This window comes from Clupea harengus, chromosome 14, assembly GCF_900700415.2.
Source record: "Clupea harengus chromosome 14, Ch_v2.0.2, whole genome shotgun sequence".
Lineage (NCBI taxonomy): Eukaryota > Metazoa > Chordata > Actinopteri > Clupeiformes > Clupeidae > Clupea > Clupea harengus.
The window spans coordinates 21,646,770-21,666,999 of NC_045165.1; the positions used below are offsets into that span (position 1 = coordinate 21,646,770).

Below are 20,230 nucleotides of genomic sequence, written 5' to 3' on the forward strand. Positions count from 1 at the left end.
CAAGTGTTCAAAAACAAACTTTTTCCAAAAATAAAATAAAATAAATGTCTGCTTCTCCTGCACCCTTACTGTTCTTGACTGGTGTCGGGATGCAACGCTGCCTCCACTCAGGTACACAGTGCAGTGCGGCAAGCCTCTAGCCATCCATGAAATATTTATCCATGCCTTGAGCGGACACGAGGAAATTCAGAGGGAAAGTAAAAGGAACAAAAGTATGGAGGGGAAATGTGCCAGTCAAAAACACAACAGTGTAGAGAAGTAAAACAAAAATCATTTTACCCTTTCTTTCTGCCCTTTTTGCATGGGAGTAAATCAATGAAGCTACGTTCAGATGCAGCGAGCTAAACAACCATCTCTCTTTGCAGCAGACCCGGTTTACCTCACCAGTATATTACACAAAGATTAAAGTCACACAGATAAGATTCCTGATTCATCCTACACATGACTAAATTGTAAGTTACAGTGTGTGTTTTTGCATATTAGCCATTGTGTATGTGAAGTCAGCAGACAGACCCGCAGACCACCAGATGCAACCTACTGTATCGCGCCTCTCTGAAACCCAACACTGTCTGGTTTTGCTCAACAAGATCATTTTTGTGGTTTTGGCATTTGTTGAAACCTGGCTGCTCATATGTCACTTGACTGGGTTTTATATAAACTGCTTGCATAGGGCAGCAGCTCCACCCTCTCCCAGTGTGGTGTCACTGCAGTGGGGCACAAGGCAGGACCAGCAGAGATCCCTCTCAGCCAACTCCTTGTGGTTTCCTGGTGCCCCCCCTGTAGCCCTTCACTTCCTGGTTTGGTGACTGTCTTTGGTGTGTCCACAGCATAAGTATGAACACAAGCATGGGTGCATTTCATATTTAGGTCTAGGAATGAATCAGTTGATAACTTGGGGGAAAAAATATCCCTTGCAATATAAAATTTGTGTTAGTGGTTAAATCTAGAGAGAAAAAGGTTTGGTTTAATTTATCCAAGTTTTTGATCTGGTTGATAAACAGCTCTTTTTTTCAGAGAAATGTAAAGCCGTTCTTGGCAGGACACTGAGCACAGCTAAACTTAACACAAATGTTCTCCCAGGAGATTATAGTTTTGTGAATACCTGTTGGTGGCAAGACGGTGCTTATCTCGATATATGAAATCTCTCAGCCCTGCAGGTGCTTTCTTTTTTGTGGCGAGAGACGAATGAGTACGCAGTTTATTGGTGTTTAATGGCCGATGCTCAACGAGCGAGATGAGATGACATCCCCCTCTCCAGAAATTCTGTCTCTGTGCTGCACAACTTGACACACCTGTGTGAATCTCAACGCTTGAGTGCGTGATGGATCCGACCACCGCTGCGCCCTGCAATCGAGACAGCCCCATTACCCGAGTAATGACTGATTCTTTCTCTACCCCGCCATACACATGCGTATCACACTGAGCTTTTTATACCAGCCTAATAGCACACAGACATTTCTGTGGGAGGTCACGGAGCATTGATCTAGCAATGGAAAAAATGTTAATCGTGTCTGGACATGGCAGTGACTAGATGTTGATAAAATTCAACCAGATGTGGACCATTCTAAGCCAATTAGCCTTTACAGTCAGGTTCAGTCCTGGGCATAAGCTGAGTCACTGGAGAAAACTTTGATTTGGTTGGAACCAGACCTGACATTATGTGCAGGAGATCTTTGTGTGCACACTGCACAGAAATGGACATAAAGTCACGAGGGCTTAATTAACCTTTAATTTAACTCTTAGAATCCTGTTGTCCTGTTGTCTTTCTGTTACAATTGATATTTCTCAGGTATAGCAATGATTTTACTTAATCAAAATAGTTTCAGTTAACTCATATGTGGCTTAAGCTTGTCCTTACCTATTGTTAGAAATAATTTATAATCATGTCAAAAATGCAATACATAGTGTTTTTCTTAAATAAGAAACATTTGAAACATATTTTTGAAAACTCCCATAATGGTAAAACAATGTTCTCCATTATTCCTGCATTCCATTCATATGGATTCTTAGTTTCAGGGTTCCTCATTCATTAGTTTAAATTTGACATAGAAATGAAGATGAAAATAAAATGTAATAGAAGGCCTGAAACAGAGATCTTGGAGAAAAAAGTGTTTTCATCATTGCTCTAAATCTATGAGCCCTTTTGGCTTTCATAAGAAAAAATACGTGTTGTCCTGCTTTAAAAAAAAAAAAAAAAGACAGAATTGTGTATTTTACGTGGAAAAGCTATATCCAGTGTTTTTATTAAACCACCGCTTAAAATAGATTTGCCCTCGAGTTCAATGGTCAGTAAACTTAACAGGAAGGGGGCCACACAAAAGGTAGGTAACCTAACATAAACCGCAAATTAACAGGTGTGTACAACAATGGAACTGCTGAAAAAAGGCTATTTCTCTCCTCACTGAAAATTCATGGTAGCTCGAGGCTAATAAACCACCCACTAGGTTAAAGAATAGTCCAAAGCTCCTCCATGAGGAAAGTCAATACAGTGCACAACATGACTCATCCATATTTCGTGAACACAATGCTGATGCATTTGTGTTTTTCGTTGACAAAAGGCATAACGGTGCTACATGGTTTGGTAATAAATAAATGTGTTTTGTAGCACAGATTGCGTTCTGTCTACGAAAAAGGTCTGTTACACATGTCACTCCATATGTCTGTGATGTAATGGAGTGAAAACCTTTTGGCTTGCACAGTGGTAGACACTGTGTGTAGCGTGTGTGTGTGTGTGTTTGTGTGTGTTATAGTGTAGCGAGGTGGGGGGCTAAAGGGTTGTCGTGTATATTTATACCTGTAGTTATATATGTAGGCTATTGCAATGCCAATTGTTTCAAAAGAAAATAATGACTAAACCAATGTTGTCCTGCAGGGTATACTCCAAAAGGTCTGACCTACATTTGCAAATATATATTTGCAATGGGGGAAGTTTTGAACCGCACAAGTAAGGTTAATGCCCTCTGTGTGCAGCAATGCAATGAGCTTCAGCTTCACCCACTGTAACCCACAGCTGTGCGGAAATGACACAGCAGGCCAGTACCGTCACGTCACGCGAGAGGGCACTAGCAGGAAAAAAACACGGCGGCGATCGAGAAACACGGACAATAGTTACCCGTGGACAAAACCACAGGGATAATCACAGCGGACATGTTTAACACGCCTTAAACTATTGCAGAAGGCTGCAGAGAACCGCGGAGGTAAGTTTTAAAACTGTACATAGGCATGTTTACAGTCGAACAGTCGTAAAGGGGTAAATCCGTCGGTGAATGTTTTTCTTGCCGCGTCACGCAATACGAATTCCTCACTTTAAAGAAATAGCCACGAGAAATTGGGATTGGACATTATATTACCGTGTGTGCATAAATGCAATATCAAGCAACAAATAGATCTGTATTTGTACGTGTTAGTGCATAAAGTACTATAGAGAGAGCTACATCTGCCTCTCAGGTTGTAACGATTCGTGGGTTTGTGGTGGAAGAATGAGGAAGTGGAGTGGACAGGAGACTGAAAGGCGCGTGTGCAAGACACAGAGTTACAGCGCCGCCCCTGTGCACCCGGCGACACCCCGACCTGTACACACAGATAAACAACATAAACAAATCCAACTTCTCACGGACAATAAATAGCGTGTCTCGAAGGTTATGGTAAACCATGATATTCTGTAGTTTTGTTGGACAGAAGTTATGAAGTTATCGCTCTTACTTCCAACTTTGGTGGTGTTCTTGCAAGAGCACGGGAAGTGTTGTTGTTTACGAATAAACATAGACGAAGGCAGCCTACAGCATACATGGGTATTCCATGTACGAAGTTAAATGACAAACCTCAGGTAACTCAGAGTAAGTGCTAAACCTCCTAATATAGGTTCTCTTAGCAAAAGGTATTTTAGGATGTTCACTTGTTCTGAGTCAATTTACCCAGGTTTGTCACTAAACCACATAATACCCCCCCCCCCCGAAATGTTGGTGAGATAGTTGTTACATTATTGTTATTTTTACATCCTTTAAGTCATAATCAGGTGACAATTTTTACTCTAAAACAGAGGGGATCAGTTGAACTTTTGAGTTATATAGGTCAAACTTGCATAATCAGTGGGTATTTTTTTGGTAGTTAACAATTTAAGAAGTGTTGGGAAATAGCATTGACAGCTTCTCATTAAGTTGATGAAGCCTAATGTATGAATATAGCCTAGTATATTATTCTTATTTTGACCCTTCACACAAAGGTGATTTAAGTTTTGTAGTGTTTGAACATATACACATACTGTAGAACTGTTCAGTATGCATTTTTAGTGCACAGGGTTTTACACAAACAATACCAATAAAGAATTAATATTTTTGTAAGCATCACTTTGTTGTAAAAATGTCCTAAATTGTTTTGTCAGGATATGAATGTCATCAAGCATGAGGAAAACGCAGAGAGGGACATGCTTGAGAAAGGTAAGACTGAGCTCTCTTGCTTTGGCTCCTATCCATTTTTGCCAACCTTATTGCTTCTGTATGAATGGAGTTGATTGAGCCATTTAGTTTGAGTCTAGTAGAACTCAGATGTGTTTAAAATAATAAATGTCTCATTGTTCCAGGAGGAAGATCATCAAAAGAAATTAAGACAGAGGAAGATTCAGAAGTAGTACAAGGCTGTCATGAGACTTCAGAAACTGCTGTGGGAAAGTCCCAGGGTGCTGCCGTAGACGGCATCACTAAATGCTCTGAACCACAGCAAGGGTCAGATGATATGAGTATCGACATAGACCAGCCTATCAGCAGAAAGAGGGCCAAACTTGCTAGTGAGGTAAGATGCCAGATGATCAGTCTTGTGCTATAACCTTATGATAATATCTTGGTCATACAACAATAGGATATTCCATTGTTTACGACAGTGATACACAAAGTGATTTTACTAACACCAAAAACACCAAATCAGATTTACCCAAGTATTTTGCATTCTACCCGCAGCACATATTCGAACTTAATAGTTAATATGATTGTTTCTATATAGATTCTATCTTCTATCTGTGTTTTGTCTCGTCCTCTATAGGTTGGGGAACATGTGCAAGAGAAGGGATGTGAAGAATCCACAAGGTCACATCTCCATAGCCTTACACCTGACAAGAAGGACGCTGCCCAGGAGAAGACCATAGCCTCTTACAGGAAGCCTCTGTACAGCATCTCCCATCGTATTACAGAGAAGAAGGCTGCTTCAAGTCTCGACCAGCATGGACAGCATGAAGCAGGGGTTCGGTTGAACAACATCTTACTCCCTAAGCTGTGCACTTCGGGGCAGAATAACCGATGTGAGCCAAGCCTCACTCAAGGGGGTTCAGGTACTGCTACCCCGACGGACCCAAACCTCTACCCTTTGATCGAGAAAATGTTCTTCATTCTCAACACTCTGAACTCTAGCATGACTCAGCTGCACAGCAAAGTGGACTTGCTGTCTCTTGAGGTTACGCGCATTAAGAAACAAATCAAACCTTCTGAAATGGCGATGGAGTTCCAGCCCCCACCAGAATATCAGCTAACAAGTGACGAGCTTGCTCAGCTGATGGAGCAGACATCTACAGCGGGGGAGCTTGGATGCAGGCTGCTGGTCCAGCTCTTTCCTGAGCTGTTTACAGCCAAGGATTGCATTCATGGCTGCAGTGCCTGTGGCATCGCAGGCAAACGGACTCTTGACTCCCTTCACCTTCAGCTCATACGCAACTATGTGGAGGTCTGCTACCCACTGGTGAAGAACAGTAATGTTTGGCAGAGTGAGTGCCTGCTACAAATTAATGACTTTTTTAATCGTTTCTGGGCCCAAAAAGACATGGAAAATGGCCAGCCTGTTGGCAAACAAACTTCTGCTGGCCTTGCTTTTGAGGTGGACCAGAGTCAGCCCTGCCACTTCATCAACGAAGATGGTCAGGATGAGAGACTTTCAGTGGAATCCGGTGACAACAGCAATGGTCACCTAAACATGTCATCAGACCTCACATTGGATTCCCAGGAGGTGGGGGAGGATCTTGATGACCTCTCTTCCCCTGATGACTTTGTAATTTTCTTGTTAAATAGACTTTTCCCAGAAATCTTTGAAGAGGGCAAATTGCCTGAGGGTTACAGTGGCTGTAACAGTATTGGGAAGTTATTACTAGACTCTGAAAGACTAGAGATCATTCGTAAGTATATGGAAGCTAATTTTCCTGATATCCCTGAAGACACATGGCTACAGATCTGTATTCAGCGAATGGAAGAAGCACTGGAGGCAATTCCAGGTAATGGAAATGACCTGGACAACATACAGGATGAAAGCTTTGATACAAACCTTCCAGATGATGTTTCGATTGTTAAAATCAGTGACTTCTGTGATTATGATCGTCCAAATCGCAGGACTAAAAAATCGTGGTTGGCACCCATCAATTTTGACACAATGGAGATTCCTCCTACTGATTTTGATGTTTCAGAGGAGTATCTCCTCACAAAAGAGCAGCTTAAAAATAACTATGACTGTAGTTTGTCCATAGGGAACTTTGCTTCCCGCCTGCTTGTCCTTATGTTTCCAGAGTTGTTCACATATGAGAACGCACGGAAGCATTACAACTGTAGTGGTACCTTAGGCAAGAAGCAGCTAGATCCATTTAGGATACGATTGATCCGTCATTATGTTCAGCTGTTGTACCCCCGGGCCAAGAATGATCGAGTGTGGACCCTAGAGTTTGTGGACAAATTAGATGAGCGTTGCAGGCGAAGGGACACAGAGCAGCGTCGCTCATACCAACAGCAGCGTAAAGTTTTTGTTCCGAAGTCGGAGCCAGACTTTGTTACTCCCAGCCAAATAAGCCCACTGACCTCTGAGCGCTTGAAAGAAGACTATGAAATGCCACCTCTTCCTCCCGAAAAAAGTAGCAAAGACTTCTGCAAGATCCCACTGGAGGAGCTTGCCGTGCCTCCTCCTGACTTTCCTGTGCCTTCTATGTACCTGCTGTCAGACTCTGAGGTGAGGGAGATCGTCCAGCAGAGTCTCTCAGTAGGGAACTTTGCTGCCCGTTTGCTGGTACGTCTCTTCCCAGAGCTCTTTACCCAGGAGAACCTGCGGCTTCAGTACAATCACTCTGGCGCCTGCAACAAGAAGCAGCTGGACCCGGTCCGTCTGCGCTTGATTCGCCATTATGTAGAAGCCGTGTACCCAGTGGACAAGATGGAGGAGGTTTGGCACTATGAGTGCGTCCCAAGCATTGACGAGCGCTGTAGGCGGCCGAATCGGAAAAAGTGTGACATTCTGAAGAAGGCCAAGAGATCAAGCACTGTGTCATATTCTTAACACCTCTCTACAATGTATTGTTTTTTTTGTATTTCTCACAAACATGTATTATTTGCACAAGTACCTAAGCTAAAGAGTATAGTTAAACTTTTACAAAATGTCCATGGCGAGGACCAAGTATGTAGAGTTAGGTCAAGCTGATGGTCCGTCCTCTTACAGGATGTATTGTAAAAATGTAGCTGCCGCACCAGACATTATAGCTTGTTATCAGGGCTTGAAATTAACTTTCTGATTTGCCTTTCACTGTGGCTAGTTATTAGCCACTCATCGATTTATTGAAATTGAATAGAGGACTAGCACATCATGTGTCTTTGTCAAAAAAACAAGTAAAAAAAAAAAAGAATACGAAAATAGTTAGCAGCAGGTTACCCCAAAAGTGCTTGGCATGGTTGTGAATTACCAGCCACTGCTTACTCTTGTGCAGTATTGGTAAGTGGATGTTAATTTCTAGCCCTGTTTATAATTGAGATCACTATCATTTGGTAGTGAGAGGGTAGTAACTATTTAAACGCCAAAATATTACTGTTGTAATTATAATTTTTAATATGTTGATAAGCTAATGTAGCCTTAACACAGAAAACATAACAATGTTAACATTAACACTAATGCAACAAAATAGGTCACATACAAGGTTTTAAAAGATGGCAAGAAACTGATTTCTAAGTTAGATGTAGCAGCGTTCCAGTACTTGTCTTTTGTAACAAAGATGTTATGTCCTAAAATGGTAAATGGTAAATCTGTATTTAACTACTGCAACAGGTGGTCACTCTATTTTTAAATAAATAAGCAAAATTACAATGTAAAATTAAAGATGTTATTTTATTCCATCTCCTCCCGAAAGTATCATTTAAATGTCTTCTTTCACTAAAAGGCTGCCTATTTTATGACATTTAAAGGGGGCTAGTAATGTTTTGGTGATTTTGTGGCATCATAGGCCAGGGAATATAGTGATACACAGGTGTAAGATCAAAATCCTTTAGAATCTGCTGCCTCTATTAACCTCAACATATAGAGAATCTACAAGTATCTGGATTTTGTTTATCAAATATCAGTGAAGTACTCAATATACCTTGACTTATGGCTGGATGTTTCCAATGAAGAGGAATGAATATCACTGCAAATATTTTAAGCTTTTAAACCTGCTGTTAAAGTAACTTCTTTGGCAGTTCCATTAGTGGTTAATACATTTGCACAAAGTAGAGACTTTTCGACATTACTTACAGCAGCCTTCCCTGTGGATGTAACTGATAAACATACACACACAGTCATAATCATAACTTCAATTACTTTGCAATTTTGTTTTATTCTGGTTAAGTGCTTCACAATCATGATCATTAAACCACAGCATCCCTGCTGAATGATCATTGGGAGAGAGCACCAGCTCTCTAGATATTTGTCTAAAAATCAGACAACTCCAACCCAAACCAAATACTTGCTTCTCTACTAAAATGTGCACTACTAAGTGTTGTATTAGTGATAAAACAAAAAATACATCAACTGACTTCTGTGTATTATTGGAAAAGAAAATGTTCAAAGTATCCCAAGGGAAAAAAGTAAAGAAAACCACTGTGCAGGTCAGACTTAACGCTGGTTTGTATGTGTACAATTATGACCTGTCAGTTCATTGTAACATAATAAGTGGGGTTTTCACAATATGAAATCATAACCAAAACCGCTCAACCTTTTCATAGAAAATGGAGTCACACTGATACAAAAAAAGCACTTAACAAGAGCGTTTGATACAACTACCATAGAGCCACAAGCTCCCATTTAAAAATCCTTCAACACTGCAGCATCAAACAAGTTCTTTAGTCCAGTTATATTCTCAAAAATACCATCACTCTCTGTAAACATCTTTCTTAGGTAGATGCAGGCTTTTCCAGGTTCTTAAAATTACTTTATACTTTTCAGTATCCTTTGTTTCTCCTATTACTTTCTTGAAGATGACTCTCTTTAGGTTGACAGTGTCCATGTCTTTGTCCTCGCCCAGTATGAAGTCCAGAGTGTCTCCTACTTTAACCTGCGGGTAGAAATCTTGGATAAGTAAAGTTTTCCTGTGGATTGATGCAAGGACACTAAGTAACCATCTTTCTTCAGTCTAATCAGTCAGTGGAATTACTATAGATGGACGTTTTAGACTTATTGTCATTATTCATTTATTTTCACAGCAAGCATAGGCTTAAACAGTGCGGCCATTATGAAATAGCTCCAATGCACACCAATGCCATTTACAATAGCATGAAAGTCCAGGGGGTCACCTACAGCTTTGCTCTTCTTGATTAGTTTCAGTCCATTCAATCGCAGTCTGCTTCCATAAAAGGCATCCTCCACTTTGCTGAAAGACAAAAATAATAGAATAGATACAGTATTCACTGTTCCAAACTCCAGAAAATTGGCCAGGTGGGATGGTACAGAGTAGGGGATGGTGTGCCAGTACATGTAAATAGCCTATACTTTTGAATTTGACCACTTCCAAAATCACTTACTTCCGTGCCATGTCGAGGCCAGCTTTCAAGATGAGGTCATAGCGAAGGGACTGCACATACTTCTCTGTGTCTTTGTAGTCTTTTGGTAGCCCTGGATCATCTTGGAGTTCATCCTCATAGTCACTATCATCCTCCTCCTCCTCTTCCTCCTCTTGCACTGTTCTTTGGCTTCCTTTCTTTTTAGTGGTTTTGTACCTAGCTTGATGTACGGACCAACCTGAGGGAGAATCCCTTACTGTTGGCAATGCTTGTGTCCTCAGTGTCATGGGTCCGACGGAGCCCCACAGCTGACGTGCATGTAATGTTCGGGGACACCATGAGCTCCACGCAGGTCCATGACCAGTGGAAAGCAGCTGAATGGAGTTAAGGCGACCAAGCTGTCTGAGAGTCAGCGCGGGCAACAGACTCTGCATTGTGTCGCCACAAGCTACAGTCGGAGACAAACAAGGTTACAAATAAAAACATTGAATGGATTTCAAAATATTTAGATTTCTTCATGTAATTACATTTAAACATTGTTTTCATCGTGGAGAGTATTAATGTTTACTAGCTAAAATGTACTGCTAATAAAAAGCTAACATTGATTAAGGATCAATTTGTGTCCAAAGTCAAGAAGCAAACGTTACCAACTAGCGTTAGCTATAGTTGAAGTTAGTAATGGTATGTGATATGTTCAAGTTCACTGTTGATGTGCGCTTTACCGGGGCAGTTTTTATCAATTAAGTTATAAAGCTAAGAAGCTCCATTCCATGATTGGAGTATGTCATTATGTAATGCTAACACACAGTCTACAACGAATGCAATACAGCATTGGTACAGTGAATGATGGCAAACTAGAAGCCTAACTGTTGCATAGCTTAAATTATAAGATATTAGCAAACCTCTGCAGCTAACAGCGTCACCCCTCTTATATTCTGACAGCAATGGAAAGGATTTGTAGCTGCGAGTACACTTCAAACACCTCATAAGGCTCAAAATTCTACGTTTGAGGCTAATAAACTCCTTAATTAAACATTTACATTACCTAAAGCTAGCTTGACTTGCAACCACCTCTCTGTCTGTGTTGCCTGTGCTCTTTCACCTTGTCAATAACAACACAGCCAAGACTACGTTCTCTGACGATGAGGATATCATCTCAACGATTTCGCCCCCTATGGCCTGGCAGTATGCACTACTTCTGTAAATGCCGCAGGGGGGCGCCGTTGCAATGATTTTGCACTGTGTTTTAATTGTCTTAATTGGCAGAGAGGGAGAGGAGGGAAAGGACCATCGCCACGCAAATACAGAGAGTTCAACACTCAACACAAAGTAATTTCAGCTTGACTTTTTCAACAGCTCGTCACATCCTGTTCTGTGCGTTATGCTCTTTGCCTAAATGAAAAAAGTCTGTTAAGTGTGTCTGGCACCACGTTTCTCAAACCGGATTGGCTCATCGTTACACGTGCCCCCGACTAACAACCTTAAATTTGAACCCTCAATCCGTTTCTTTTCATTTGCGTACCAGTTGAAACCTCGTATGAAGTTAAACCGACATTATAATGATGTCATACTTGTGCGGATGTTTTATTTATTGCCTCTTAATTTTAATACTTGGGGTTGAGGGGACATACACACTTAATGGATACAAGCCACAACAGCTGTACGCAGACCGACCTTATGCGCGAGCCTATCGACAGAATTTCTTACAGAACGTGCAAGCTCAACATGCGGGAGGTATGATTACACTTTACATTTATCATTATTTATTAATGACTTTTCTAAACTGCTGTCATCGACACACCTGAATGGCAAATGTGAATTCATAACAGTCTGTCATCTTGACAGATATATCTATATATATATAGGATATATCAAAGTGACCTACAATTTGCATTGCAATAGCCTATATTTTATTTTCTGGGCAAAGTCACATAATTCTACCACTTTGTTTTACATAATTCATACAATACAAAAACTTTAAACTTTAATTACGTGAATTATGTAAAATCATTCTGTGCCAAAGGGTTTACTTGGGGATTAGAGGTTCAATGAGTTTAAGTAGCTCATGATGAAAACAATCAAACAAACAACTGTTATGTTTAAAAGAAAATCCAATTCTATTCTAAGTCTTAAACTGTTGCTGATGGTCAAGTATACCCTCCAACACCAGATCCAGCTAGCATTACATATAGTCAGTGTTGCCAAAGGAAGTGTGCAGGCTACTTATTTCAGCAGTTACTGATACCGAGGGCCAGCTGCAGAACCATCATGTCACCTCATGCTTTTGCTAACTGCTACAGATAAAGGCTAACTCTTTCTCTTTCTCATGTAACATGAACATCATCTCACTGTGCTGTCAGCAGACAAAATATCCATATCTCTACTACCTCTCCTCTCTATTCTGTTGACCTATGGTGGTCCATAGCACATGGCAATAACTATAGGTTTTATGGCTACCATCATTATCACAAGCCCGCGCGGATGTGGCCCCCATTCGCGTACCGCCAGCCCACAGCTTCTCCTCCAGCGCCTGCTCAGCCAGTCAGTACCCAAAGCAGCACAACATCCCCGATCAAATGGGCTGCCACATCAGGTAGAAGATTCTTCAGTCAACCCTGGCTTTCCGATCTCTATGTCCATGGGCTGCTGCATGAGAGCCCTTGCCAGCCATGATCTGTCTTTCTCCTCACTCTTTCCTTTACAGGTGATTTCACTAACCTCCTTAATCTTCACTAATCTCTTGGACAACTAATTTGTTACGCAACTTATTTGTTATGCAATTTATATACACTTGTATTACTTGATCACACCTCTGTACTACAGGCATGAGTGGTATATTCTGTATTGTTAATGTTTGTTGATTTTGTTTGTTGATATATACTGCCAATCTCTACTCTTCATTCTATTGACAGATACAAAGGCTCAGTTAACGGATTTTAATATTTAGTTTTTTTTCTCCATGACACTGCTGATCACTGTTGATTTCATCTCTTTATAGGTCTTTGATCCCAAGTCATAATATTTGGCTGTTTAAAGACTTCATCCTCTTTTTCAAGTGAAGACATATTATTCATTTGACTATTTTACCATAATTAAGAATACTGACTGAAAAAAAAAATCAACATCCGACTGCCATTGAGTTTGTTAGAATTAGTATTCACAGTCATCACCACAGTAACATTTTCACATTGTGTTCTGTAGCACCGACGGAGATGTGCAAGAGTCGCCCACTCGACCTGGTCTTCATCATAGACAGCTCACGCAGCGTGCGCCCTGCTGAGTTTGAGAAAATAAAGATCTTCCTGTCAGACATGGTGGACACGCTTGAGATCGGCTCTGATGCCACCCGGGTGGCAGTGGTCAATTATGCCAGCACAGTGAAAATCGAATTCCTACTGAAGACCCACTTCAACAAAGGCGACCTGAAACAGGCACTGGCACGCATCGACCCACTGGCCACGGGCACAATGACTGGCTTAGCCATCAAGACGGCCATGGATGAGGCCTTCACCGAAGAGTCTGGGGCCCGGCCCATCTCAAAAAACATAGCCAAGGTGGGCATCATTCTCACCGATGGGCGGCCCCAGGACACAGTGGAAGAGGTGTCAGCATCAGTTCGTGCTTCTGGGGTTGAGATCTATGCTGTGGGCGTGGACAGAGCGGACATGGAGTCTCTGCGTCTCATGGCCAGTCAGCCTCTTGACGACCATGTGTTTTATGTGGAGTCCTTCGGCGTCATCGAGAAGCTTACCTCCAAGTTCAGGGAGACTCTATGTGGTATGTCAGAACTGCTTGTCCTCGGTCCCTACTTGTATTTGTTGGATTTATCATTGATAAAAATCATAACTTAAAATGATTCCTAATTTGTAATGTTAATTAGTTACATGTTTATTAACCGAATTCAACAGCACATTTGAAAATGGTAACATTTGTGATTACAAATCTCACCCAATCACCAATGCTAGGATAATACTTATTTGCAGGTGTGGACCGTTGCGCCCTTGGACATGACTGCCAACACATATGTGTCAGCAAAAATGCCTCATACTCCTGCAAGTGTCGGGAGGGATCTGTCTTGAATGAAGACAAGAAAACATGTTCACGTAAGGCTAATCTATTAGATAGGAGACACTTCCTTCAGAAATTCTGACTAAATACCACCACATGTACAGTTGGAATGAAGTTGTTTTGATGACATAATGTTTACATATAGCCCTGTTATTTCAAACTTAAATACCATTCCATCCTGACAAAGAGCCATGGTTGATAAACTAACAAAACTGTTTGTGACCTTGTGTTTTAATGACATATACTTGCTAGTTTAAGCAAGCTATTCTGTCTGGTTCTGCCCTTGATTCACCTTTGGATTAATCCATGTGAATCTTTTGTTACTTTCTTGAGGAAAGGTATGGGAAGGTAATAGTTAAGATGTCTGATGCAGTTTTGCCTATTGACCTTGTATTGACCTGTAGTGGCTTCTTAAGCATCAGTTTTTGTGAAATGTAAACACTGGTTATATGACCCCGCTTGGTTACAGCAATGGAGAACAACTGTGTTCCTGGACAGCCATGCCCACCTACATGTGTGATAGTCCGCGGCTCACTGAAGTGCACATGTCCAGAGGGATATGCCTTGAGTGACGACAATGAAACATGCTTACGTAAGAGCCCTCTATCATGGTGGATAGAGAAGGCATCACAATGCAACCAGATGTTAAGTTCTACAAAACTTACCATCAGCATGTTTGAAAAGGTTGCAGTCAACTCTCTGCTTTGGTAGAAACATTGTGAATCCCTTCCAGTTCAATAGTGTTGTACCTATAACACTCTGATTGAAAGATGAGACTTAACCCCAATGATACACAAAGAAAACATGCAATAATTCTGCAGAAAGGGGTTCAGGGCTGTTAACTGTTTTTACAGAATTTTCATACATGCTGAGAGATAAATTATAATCTAGTTCACTGAAAGCTGTATCTGAATGAGCCTCTTTTAGGATTTGTTAATTGATAACAACAGGTCAGGAACCAAGAACGCTGATTATTCAGATTTTAAGCAGTCAGACTTTTTACTTTGCACACACTAACAGTGCTGCTAGTACCTCTAGACAAATTAAAGGTGAACTGTACTACTTGTATGGTCTATGAACTTTCTAAAGTTCCACCAAAAAACCTATAGTAATTGTATCATACTCTGTTTGAATAGCTAGGCAAAATGCGATAGATTTGTAGAGATGCCTCTTCAGGAACTCTTGCATCCACATGTGCAAAAAGTACTAGAGGTGACTTGTATATTTTCCAGTGTTTAGTTCTTTTACATTCCTATTTGAATTCAAAGGAAATTAATGTAATAGGATGCAGAGGGTTCACTGTGACGTGATGCCTGTTTCATTTTTGGCATAAAAACATCATTATCAAATTGGTGAGATGTATTTTCCTTGAAAACACTAGTTGTGTGATCCCGCTTGTTTGTAGCCATGGAGAACAACTGTGTTCCTGGTCAGCCATGCCCACCTACATGTGTGATAGTCGACGGCTCACTGAAGTGCACATGTCCAGAGGGATATGCCATGAGTGACGACAATGAAACATGCTTACGTAAGAGCCCTCTATCATGGCGGATAGAGAAGGCATCTACACCTGCTCATGAAAACCTTAAATAGCAAAAATACAAAGGATGCATTCATAACTTCAGCTCGAAGAGTGGATAGTGGTCAACTTCATATTTGTGTGTGTGGTGTGGATCATCACGCACATCATGTCCAGAATAATGCCATTAATGACACAATCATTGATAGCATCTAATCAAAATGTTTGAAGGCAGTTGGATAACTTGGGCAATTTGAGTGGAAGTTATACTAACATTGCAAGTGAGTAATATGGAAAGGAAGATGTTGCTACTAGCCAACTTACCATTCTTTCATTAACACAATGACTGGCTACTACAAGCAGTATTGCATGACTATATAGACTTTATCTAAAATATCTTACCTGCTTATGCAAGATACACACTTTTTGTGGATCCCTCTTATTGGTTTGCACAAAGAGAGGCATCCCTGTTTGATGTTACAAGTGGTACTGTTTAGTGGCCTGTGGTTATAACGATCCTGTCCTTACAGTAGATGTTTCTAGAACATCCACATAATAGTTCTATGCTTTTCTATGCTGTTATAGTGTGCTCTTGCTTGTTTACAGCAATGGATGACACCTGTAAGCCTGGACAGCCATGCCTGCCTGTATGTGTGACTGTTGATGGGTCACTGAAGTGCACATGTCCAAGAGGCTATGCATTGAGTGACGACAGCGAAACATGCTTACGTAAGAGCCCTCTATCCTGATGGATAGAGAAGGCATCACATTGCAAACAGATGTTCTGTTGTAAGACACTCTGCATCTGTATGTTTGTTCTGCCATAGCTAACAGAAAATGGTTGTATCACTAATTTATGAACTACTGAACTTTGGAAGCAACGGTTGTTTAGAAATAATATGTGTTCTTCAAGGACTAGCTGACAGAAAACCGCTATCCTGAGAGACATAACAAATATGAGCTGCACTCAAATTGAACATTTGAGATGCATGGGGTTCAGTGTGGTTTGATGCTCATCCTCCTTTCTCTGGTATAATTTTGGGGAAAGCATTCACCATGTTGGTAAAATGCTTTTCCATGCAGTCATTTCTCTGTCATCCTGCTTGTCTGCAGCAGTGGAGAACAACTGTGTTCCTGGACAGCCATGTCCGCCTGTATGTGTGACTGTCAATGGCTCACTGAAGTGCACATGTCCAGATGGATATGCCTTGAGTGATGACAACATGTGCTTATGTAAGAGCCCTCTATTATGCCTGTGTAAGATAGAGATGTAATTGCATTGCTAATGCAAACAGATGTTAGGTGTATACAAACTTAACATCAGATTCTAGTTGTTTCCAACTAGAAGACTAATTTTTTTCTGAAATATCAGTACTACTGATCGATTAATATTCTAAAGGCTGCACCTGCACATATTTTACCGGTAGTTTGTGTGAAGCCAAATGGTATTGTCTGCAGAGATGTAGTGCAGATGTGTCAATCTTCTGTTCATTTGCTAACCTTAATATGTTGCTACATCACATTGCAGTCTAAATTGATGATAGGAAAATGTAGTAAGCCACCCGGTCACAACATCTCAAATAGACCAAGTTGCAATTGTATATCAGAAGTTATTCTAGAAGATGTTTCAAAGGAATGATGTGATCTGTGGTTATAGCTTGCCTTGTTAGCTTTCCACTACATGACCTTTGAAAAACACTGCCAGTCAGTGTTAGAAGGCTGTAAATATATGAAACCAAGCTTTAATCTTTGTCATCTGTAAACGATAATGGTATTTAATCATAGGCCTACTTGCTATGTGGCAAATGTTATTGAGCGGGCTACGCGTACAGTTCATAGCCTTATTTAGTACATGTCTTGAAGCCCTTTCATTTAAAATGCAAAATGTGTCATGTGAACATTGTTTCTGTCATACTTAATATTTAGTTGTATTATATATGTAAACATTGTGTAAATATATATATATATTTACAATGTCATGTATTATGTAGTTTTATGTGTAGTTTCTATGTAGTTGTAATTATGTCATCTATACACGAGATAGTGAAGGGATAAAACAGTACTTTGACTGCCTCACTATCTCAAGACTCATGGCTCATTGGTATGGCAGTTAGAGCACATACCCAGGTGAAGTCTTTCTGGCCCAGCTAGATGACTGTAGATGCTTCCACTCGATTGGTGAAATGCTTTTTCATCCAATCCTGGTTATTTACAGCAATGGAGAACAACTGTGTTCCTGGACAGCCATGCCCACCTACATGTGTGATAGTCCGCGGCTCACTGAAGTGCACATGTCCAGAGGGATATGCCTTGAGTGACGACAATGAAACATGCTTACGTAAGAGCCCTCTATCATGGCGGATAGAGAAGGCATCACAATGCAAATAGATGTTCTGTTTGAAGAAAACTGTACATCTGCATGTGACGGCTTCAGTAACCAGCCATTCTCAAGCTAATTAATATAGCTACAAAAACAATGATGTATTGTACAGATAGACATGCATTTTTTAAGCCTTTTACTGGCCTTACTAATGTAGCTTGGATGTCATGAGAAGTGATTTTTTAAGTGGTATTACACAATTTGAACAAATTAGCTATTATGTATCCCTGTGCTGATGTTACAGGATTAAATGTTAGATCACGTGATCTATAGCAGGCAACGCTACTTGATGCACTGAAGAGTTAAGCCATCTCTGCACTTATCTGGTCTCACTTCTTATTTATCTCCGATGGCTCAGAAAGCAGTAAGCACCCACTTACTGCCTTTGCATGCAATGTTCAGTATTGTAATCTTACTCATTTTCAGCGATGAACCAAAAATGTAACCCTGGAGAGGAATGCCCACCTATGTGTGTCATCGTCAACGGTTCACTACAGTGCACATGTCCAGAGGGATATGCCTTGAGTGATGACAAAAAAACATGCTCACGTAAGAGCCCTCTATCACGGAAACGATGGATAGAGATGCCATCACAGTGCAGATAGATGCTTAAGGAAACTTAAAGAGATTTTCTTTAAAACAATATCTGCATGTGATTGTAATGGCTAGTGCAAGATTGAAGCAGGTTTTTCTTCTGTCAATCAGCTTTGGCAGAAAACAGAATTGGCTTTGTGTAATATCTTTAACATCTTTAAGCATTACTCAATTCAGTTATAGGCTTTTGCTCAGTGATTTAAATGATTGGTGCGTTAGTGGTGCTTGTGTAAATCTAAGGGTAGGAGTGCATGGAACTAACTTTGGTCTCTCTGGTCTTGTCATCAGGGACTGCAAAAGTGTTTGTGTTGTATGTTGTATGTTGTATGTTGTATGTTGTATGTTGTATGTCGGTGTATGTCACCTTGCTCTGGGTTGGACCCAAACCTAATCAAGTTGGGCGCCAGTTTCATCCATACCAGACTCACTAGCTCTCAGTGCTAAATGGATCATCCATCTTATGGTATAAGTCAACTCCCCATGACAGAACAAGCTGTGGTATATGTTTTGCAGAGGTGCCTTACTGGGTCAAGTGCCAGACCATTGCCAGCAAATGTAATGTGGGACAACATGAAATAATTGTTTACGGCAATAGGTCATGTGTCTGTGTTTTAATTTGAAATCACTAAAGGTATGTTTGTGGTTGTCTGTTTAAGTATACATGCACAGGTATGAGTGTGCAATCTATGCTTTCTTAACCAATTACTTGAATAATTGAGTTGACTAAATCATCATAAACTAAACAAATAATATGCTGTACACCTGCCAGAAAATATGACTGTGCTTCTAATAATCACGATCTTCTCTTAACAGATACTTGTATGTAATACCAAGGAGATGGATATTTCCCACTTGTTTAGCTTGCTGCTTCAAATTGGCAACAACAATGACGAGCTTCTCTGACACACTCAACAAACAACCCACTAATGCTACAATATAATTTAGGGGCCTTCTGTTGAATTGTTTGTGTGTCCTAACAGTGCATAAATCTCCCTTTTCAGAGGAAGTACGAGGCACAGAGAGTGAGGACCCATGTATGTGTACGGCTCAGATTGCCTTCCAGAAGAAGGTTCAAGTGACAATTCAAGACCTTACCAACAAACATATCCTTTAAATTTGAAAATTGCAGCTTAGTCAAATTTATGATTGATGATAATTGGTGAATTCATTTGTTGGCATATTTGAATACATTACATTGCAATTACACAATACATGGAAATGTATATATTGGGAAAGGGGATTTACACTTCAACAGTACTCATTGTTGAGGATTGATTACTTAACTTAAAAGGTATCTTTAAATTGCCATTATAGCTCTCACACAGGTAAAATTACCACATAGAAAGTAGGTGTCATTTTATACATGACATCACTAGACATTACATGCCAGAAAGCATGAGGCTTGAATGACTGCAGAATTTATCACACTAAAACATTGTACCTTGACTGCTTTTACTAGCTGATGTCACTCGGAAACTGGAAGAGTTCCAAGACTTACGATGATTCCAGAGATTGGCCAGAGATAATTTGCTGGACACATACTATAATTTTACATTTCCTGTTTAGCATCTTCCATATGTAACCAACAATATAGTTGACCAAGTTTAGACTTTTTACATGCCATGCATTATTTCACAAGATTGTCAATATTGTATGTAAATCTGAAAAACATGCAATTTGCCCATTGTGTCATTAATATGTTGGAAAAGCCTCTGTTTGTATTTCCCCATTATTTTCGTATACATTTTGTTTAAAAATATTTAAATATTATGTATAACCTTAAGAAGGTTTTAAATGAAAATAAATAAAGTTGTCTTTGAAATATCTGTGTAAAGTTCAAATATATTATGCACTATTTGGGATATTTGTGAAGATGAGGATGAAAAATAAATGTTTTGGCCTACTTCC

At 40.3% G+C, this 20,230-nt stretch overlaps 3 protein-coding genes across 7 annotated transcripts; 2 read left to right on the forward strand and 1 right to left on the reverse strand.

Annotated features, from left to right (window-relative positions):
- The first annotated feature begins 2,966 nt into the window (after positions 1–2,966).
- Positions 2,967–8,123, forward strand: bend3 (BEN domain containing 3). 2 transcript variants are annotated; one of them, XM_012823922.3, is made up of 4 exons: positions 2,967–3,197; positions 4,382–4,436; positions 4,580–4,788; positions 5,035–8,123. In XM_012823922.3, the coding sequence occupies exons 2-4, from the start codon at positions 4,385–4,387 to the stop codon at positions 7,294–7,296; spliced, it is 2,523 nt and encodes an 840-aa protein (XP_012679376.1). In that variant the 5' UTR covers positions 2,967–3,197; positions 4,382–4,384; the 3' UTR covers positions 7,297–8,123. The 2 variants fall into 2 exon arrangements, with proteins under 2 accessions (XP_012679376.1, XP_031436257.1); XM_031580397.2 differs by lacking the exon at positions 2,967–3,197 and adding an exon at positions 3,213–3,836.
- Positions 8,124–8,570: 447 nt separating this feature from the next.
- mtres1 (mitochondrial transcription rescue factor 1) lies at positions 8,571–10,917 on the reverse strand. 2 transcript variants are annotated; one of them, XM_012823951.2, is made up of 4 exons: positions 10,807–10,917; positions 9,783–10,209; positions 9,559–9,631; positions 8,571–9,316 (listed from the first exon to the last, which is right to left on the reverse strand). In XM_012823951.2, exons 2-4 carry the CDS (start codon positions 10,193–10,195, stop codon positions 9,134–9,136), a joined length of 669 nt encoding a protein of 222 aa, XP_012679405.1. In that variant the 5' UTR covers positions 10,196–10,209; positions 10,807–10,917; the 3' UTR covers positions 8,571–9,133. The 2 variants fall into 2 exon arrangements, with proteins under 2 accessions (XP_012679405.1, XP_012679388.1); XM_012823934.3 differs by having other exon boundaries at positions 10,664–10,892.
- A 185-nt stretch (positions 10,918–11,102) lies between these two features.
- Positions 11,103–20,228, forward strand: matn3b (matrilin 3b). 3 transcript variants are annotated; one of them, XM_012822223.3, is made up of 6 exons: positions 11,104–11,495; positions 12,187–12,354; positions 12,963–13,538; positions 13,745–13,864; positions 19,324–19,425; positions 19,779–20,228. In XM_012822223.3, exons 1-6 carry the CDS (start codon positions 11,321–11,323, stop codon positions 19,823–19,825), a joined length of 1,188 nt encoding a protein of 395 aa, XP_012677677.2. In that variant the 5' UTR covers positions 11,104–11,320; the 3' UTR covers positions 19,826–20,228. The 3 variants fall into 3 exon arrangements, with proteins under 3 accessions (XP_031436025.1, XP_012677677.2, XP_031436024.1); XM_031580165.2 differs by lacking the exon at positions 12,187–12,354 and having other exon boundaries at positions 11,103–11,495; XM_031580164.2 differs by lacking the exon at positions 13,745–13,864 and having other exon boundaries at positions 11,106–11,495.
- Positions 20,229–20,230: the final 2 nt, after the last annotated feature.

What these genes read in the sequence shown, in the direction of transcription:
- matn3b (XM_012822223.3), top strand. Translation starts at nt 11,321, where the DNA reads ATGATGTCATACTTGTGCGGATGTTTTATTTATTGCCTCTTAATTTTA. An exon ending in CAAATGGGCTGCCACATCAG is followed by an intron (nt 12,355 to 12,962) that starts GTAGAAGATTCT and finishes TGTGTTCTGTAG; the next exon opens with CACCGACGGAGATGTGCAAG. An exon ending in TCAAGACCTTACCAACAAAC is followed by an intron (nt 19,426 to 19,778) that starts ATATCCTTTAAA and finishes GACTGCTTTTAC; the next exon opens with TAGCTGATGTCACTCGGAAA.
- mtres1 (XM_012823934.3), bottom strand. Translation starts at nt 10,748, where the DNA reads ATGAGGTGTTTGAAGTGTACTCGCAGCTACAAATCCTTTCCATTGCTG. An exon ending in GGCCTCGACATGGCACGGAA is followed by an intron (nt 9,632 to 9,782) that starts GTAAGTGATTTT and finishes TTTGTCTTTCAG; the next exon opens with CAAAGTGGAGGATGCCTTTT. An exon ending in TAATCAAGAAGAGCAAAGCT is followed by an intron (nt 9,317 to 9,558) that starts GTAGGTGACCCC and finishes TTCTACCCGCAG; the next exon opens with GTTAAAGTAGGAGACACTCT.
- bend3 (XM_012823922.3), top strand. Translation starts at nt 4,385, where the DNA reads ATGAATGTCATCAAGCATGAGGAAAACGCAGAGAGGGACATGCTTGAG. An exon ending in GAGGGACATGCTTGAGAAAG is followed by an intron (nt 4,437 to 4,579) that starts GTAAGACTGAGC and finishes TCATTGTTCCAG; the next exon opens with GAGGAAGATCATCAAAAGAA. An exon ending in GGGCCAAACTTGCTAGTGAG is followed by an intron (nt 4,789 to 5,034) that starts GTAAGATGCCAG and finishes CGTCCTCTATAG; the next exon opens with GTTGGGGAACATGTGCAAGA.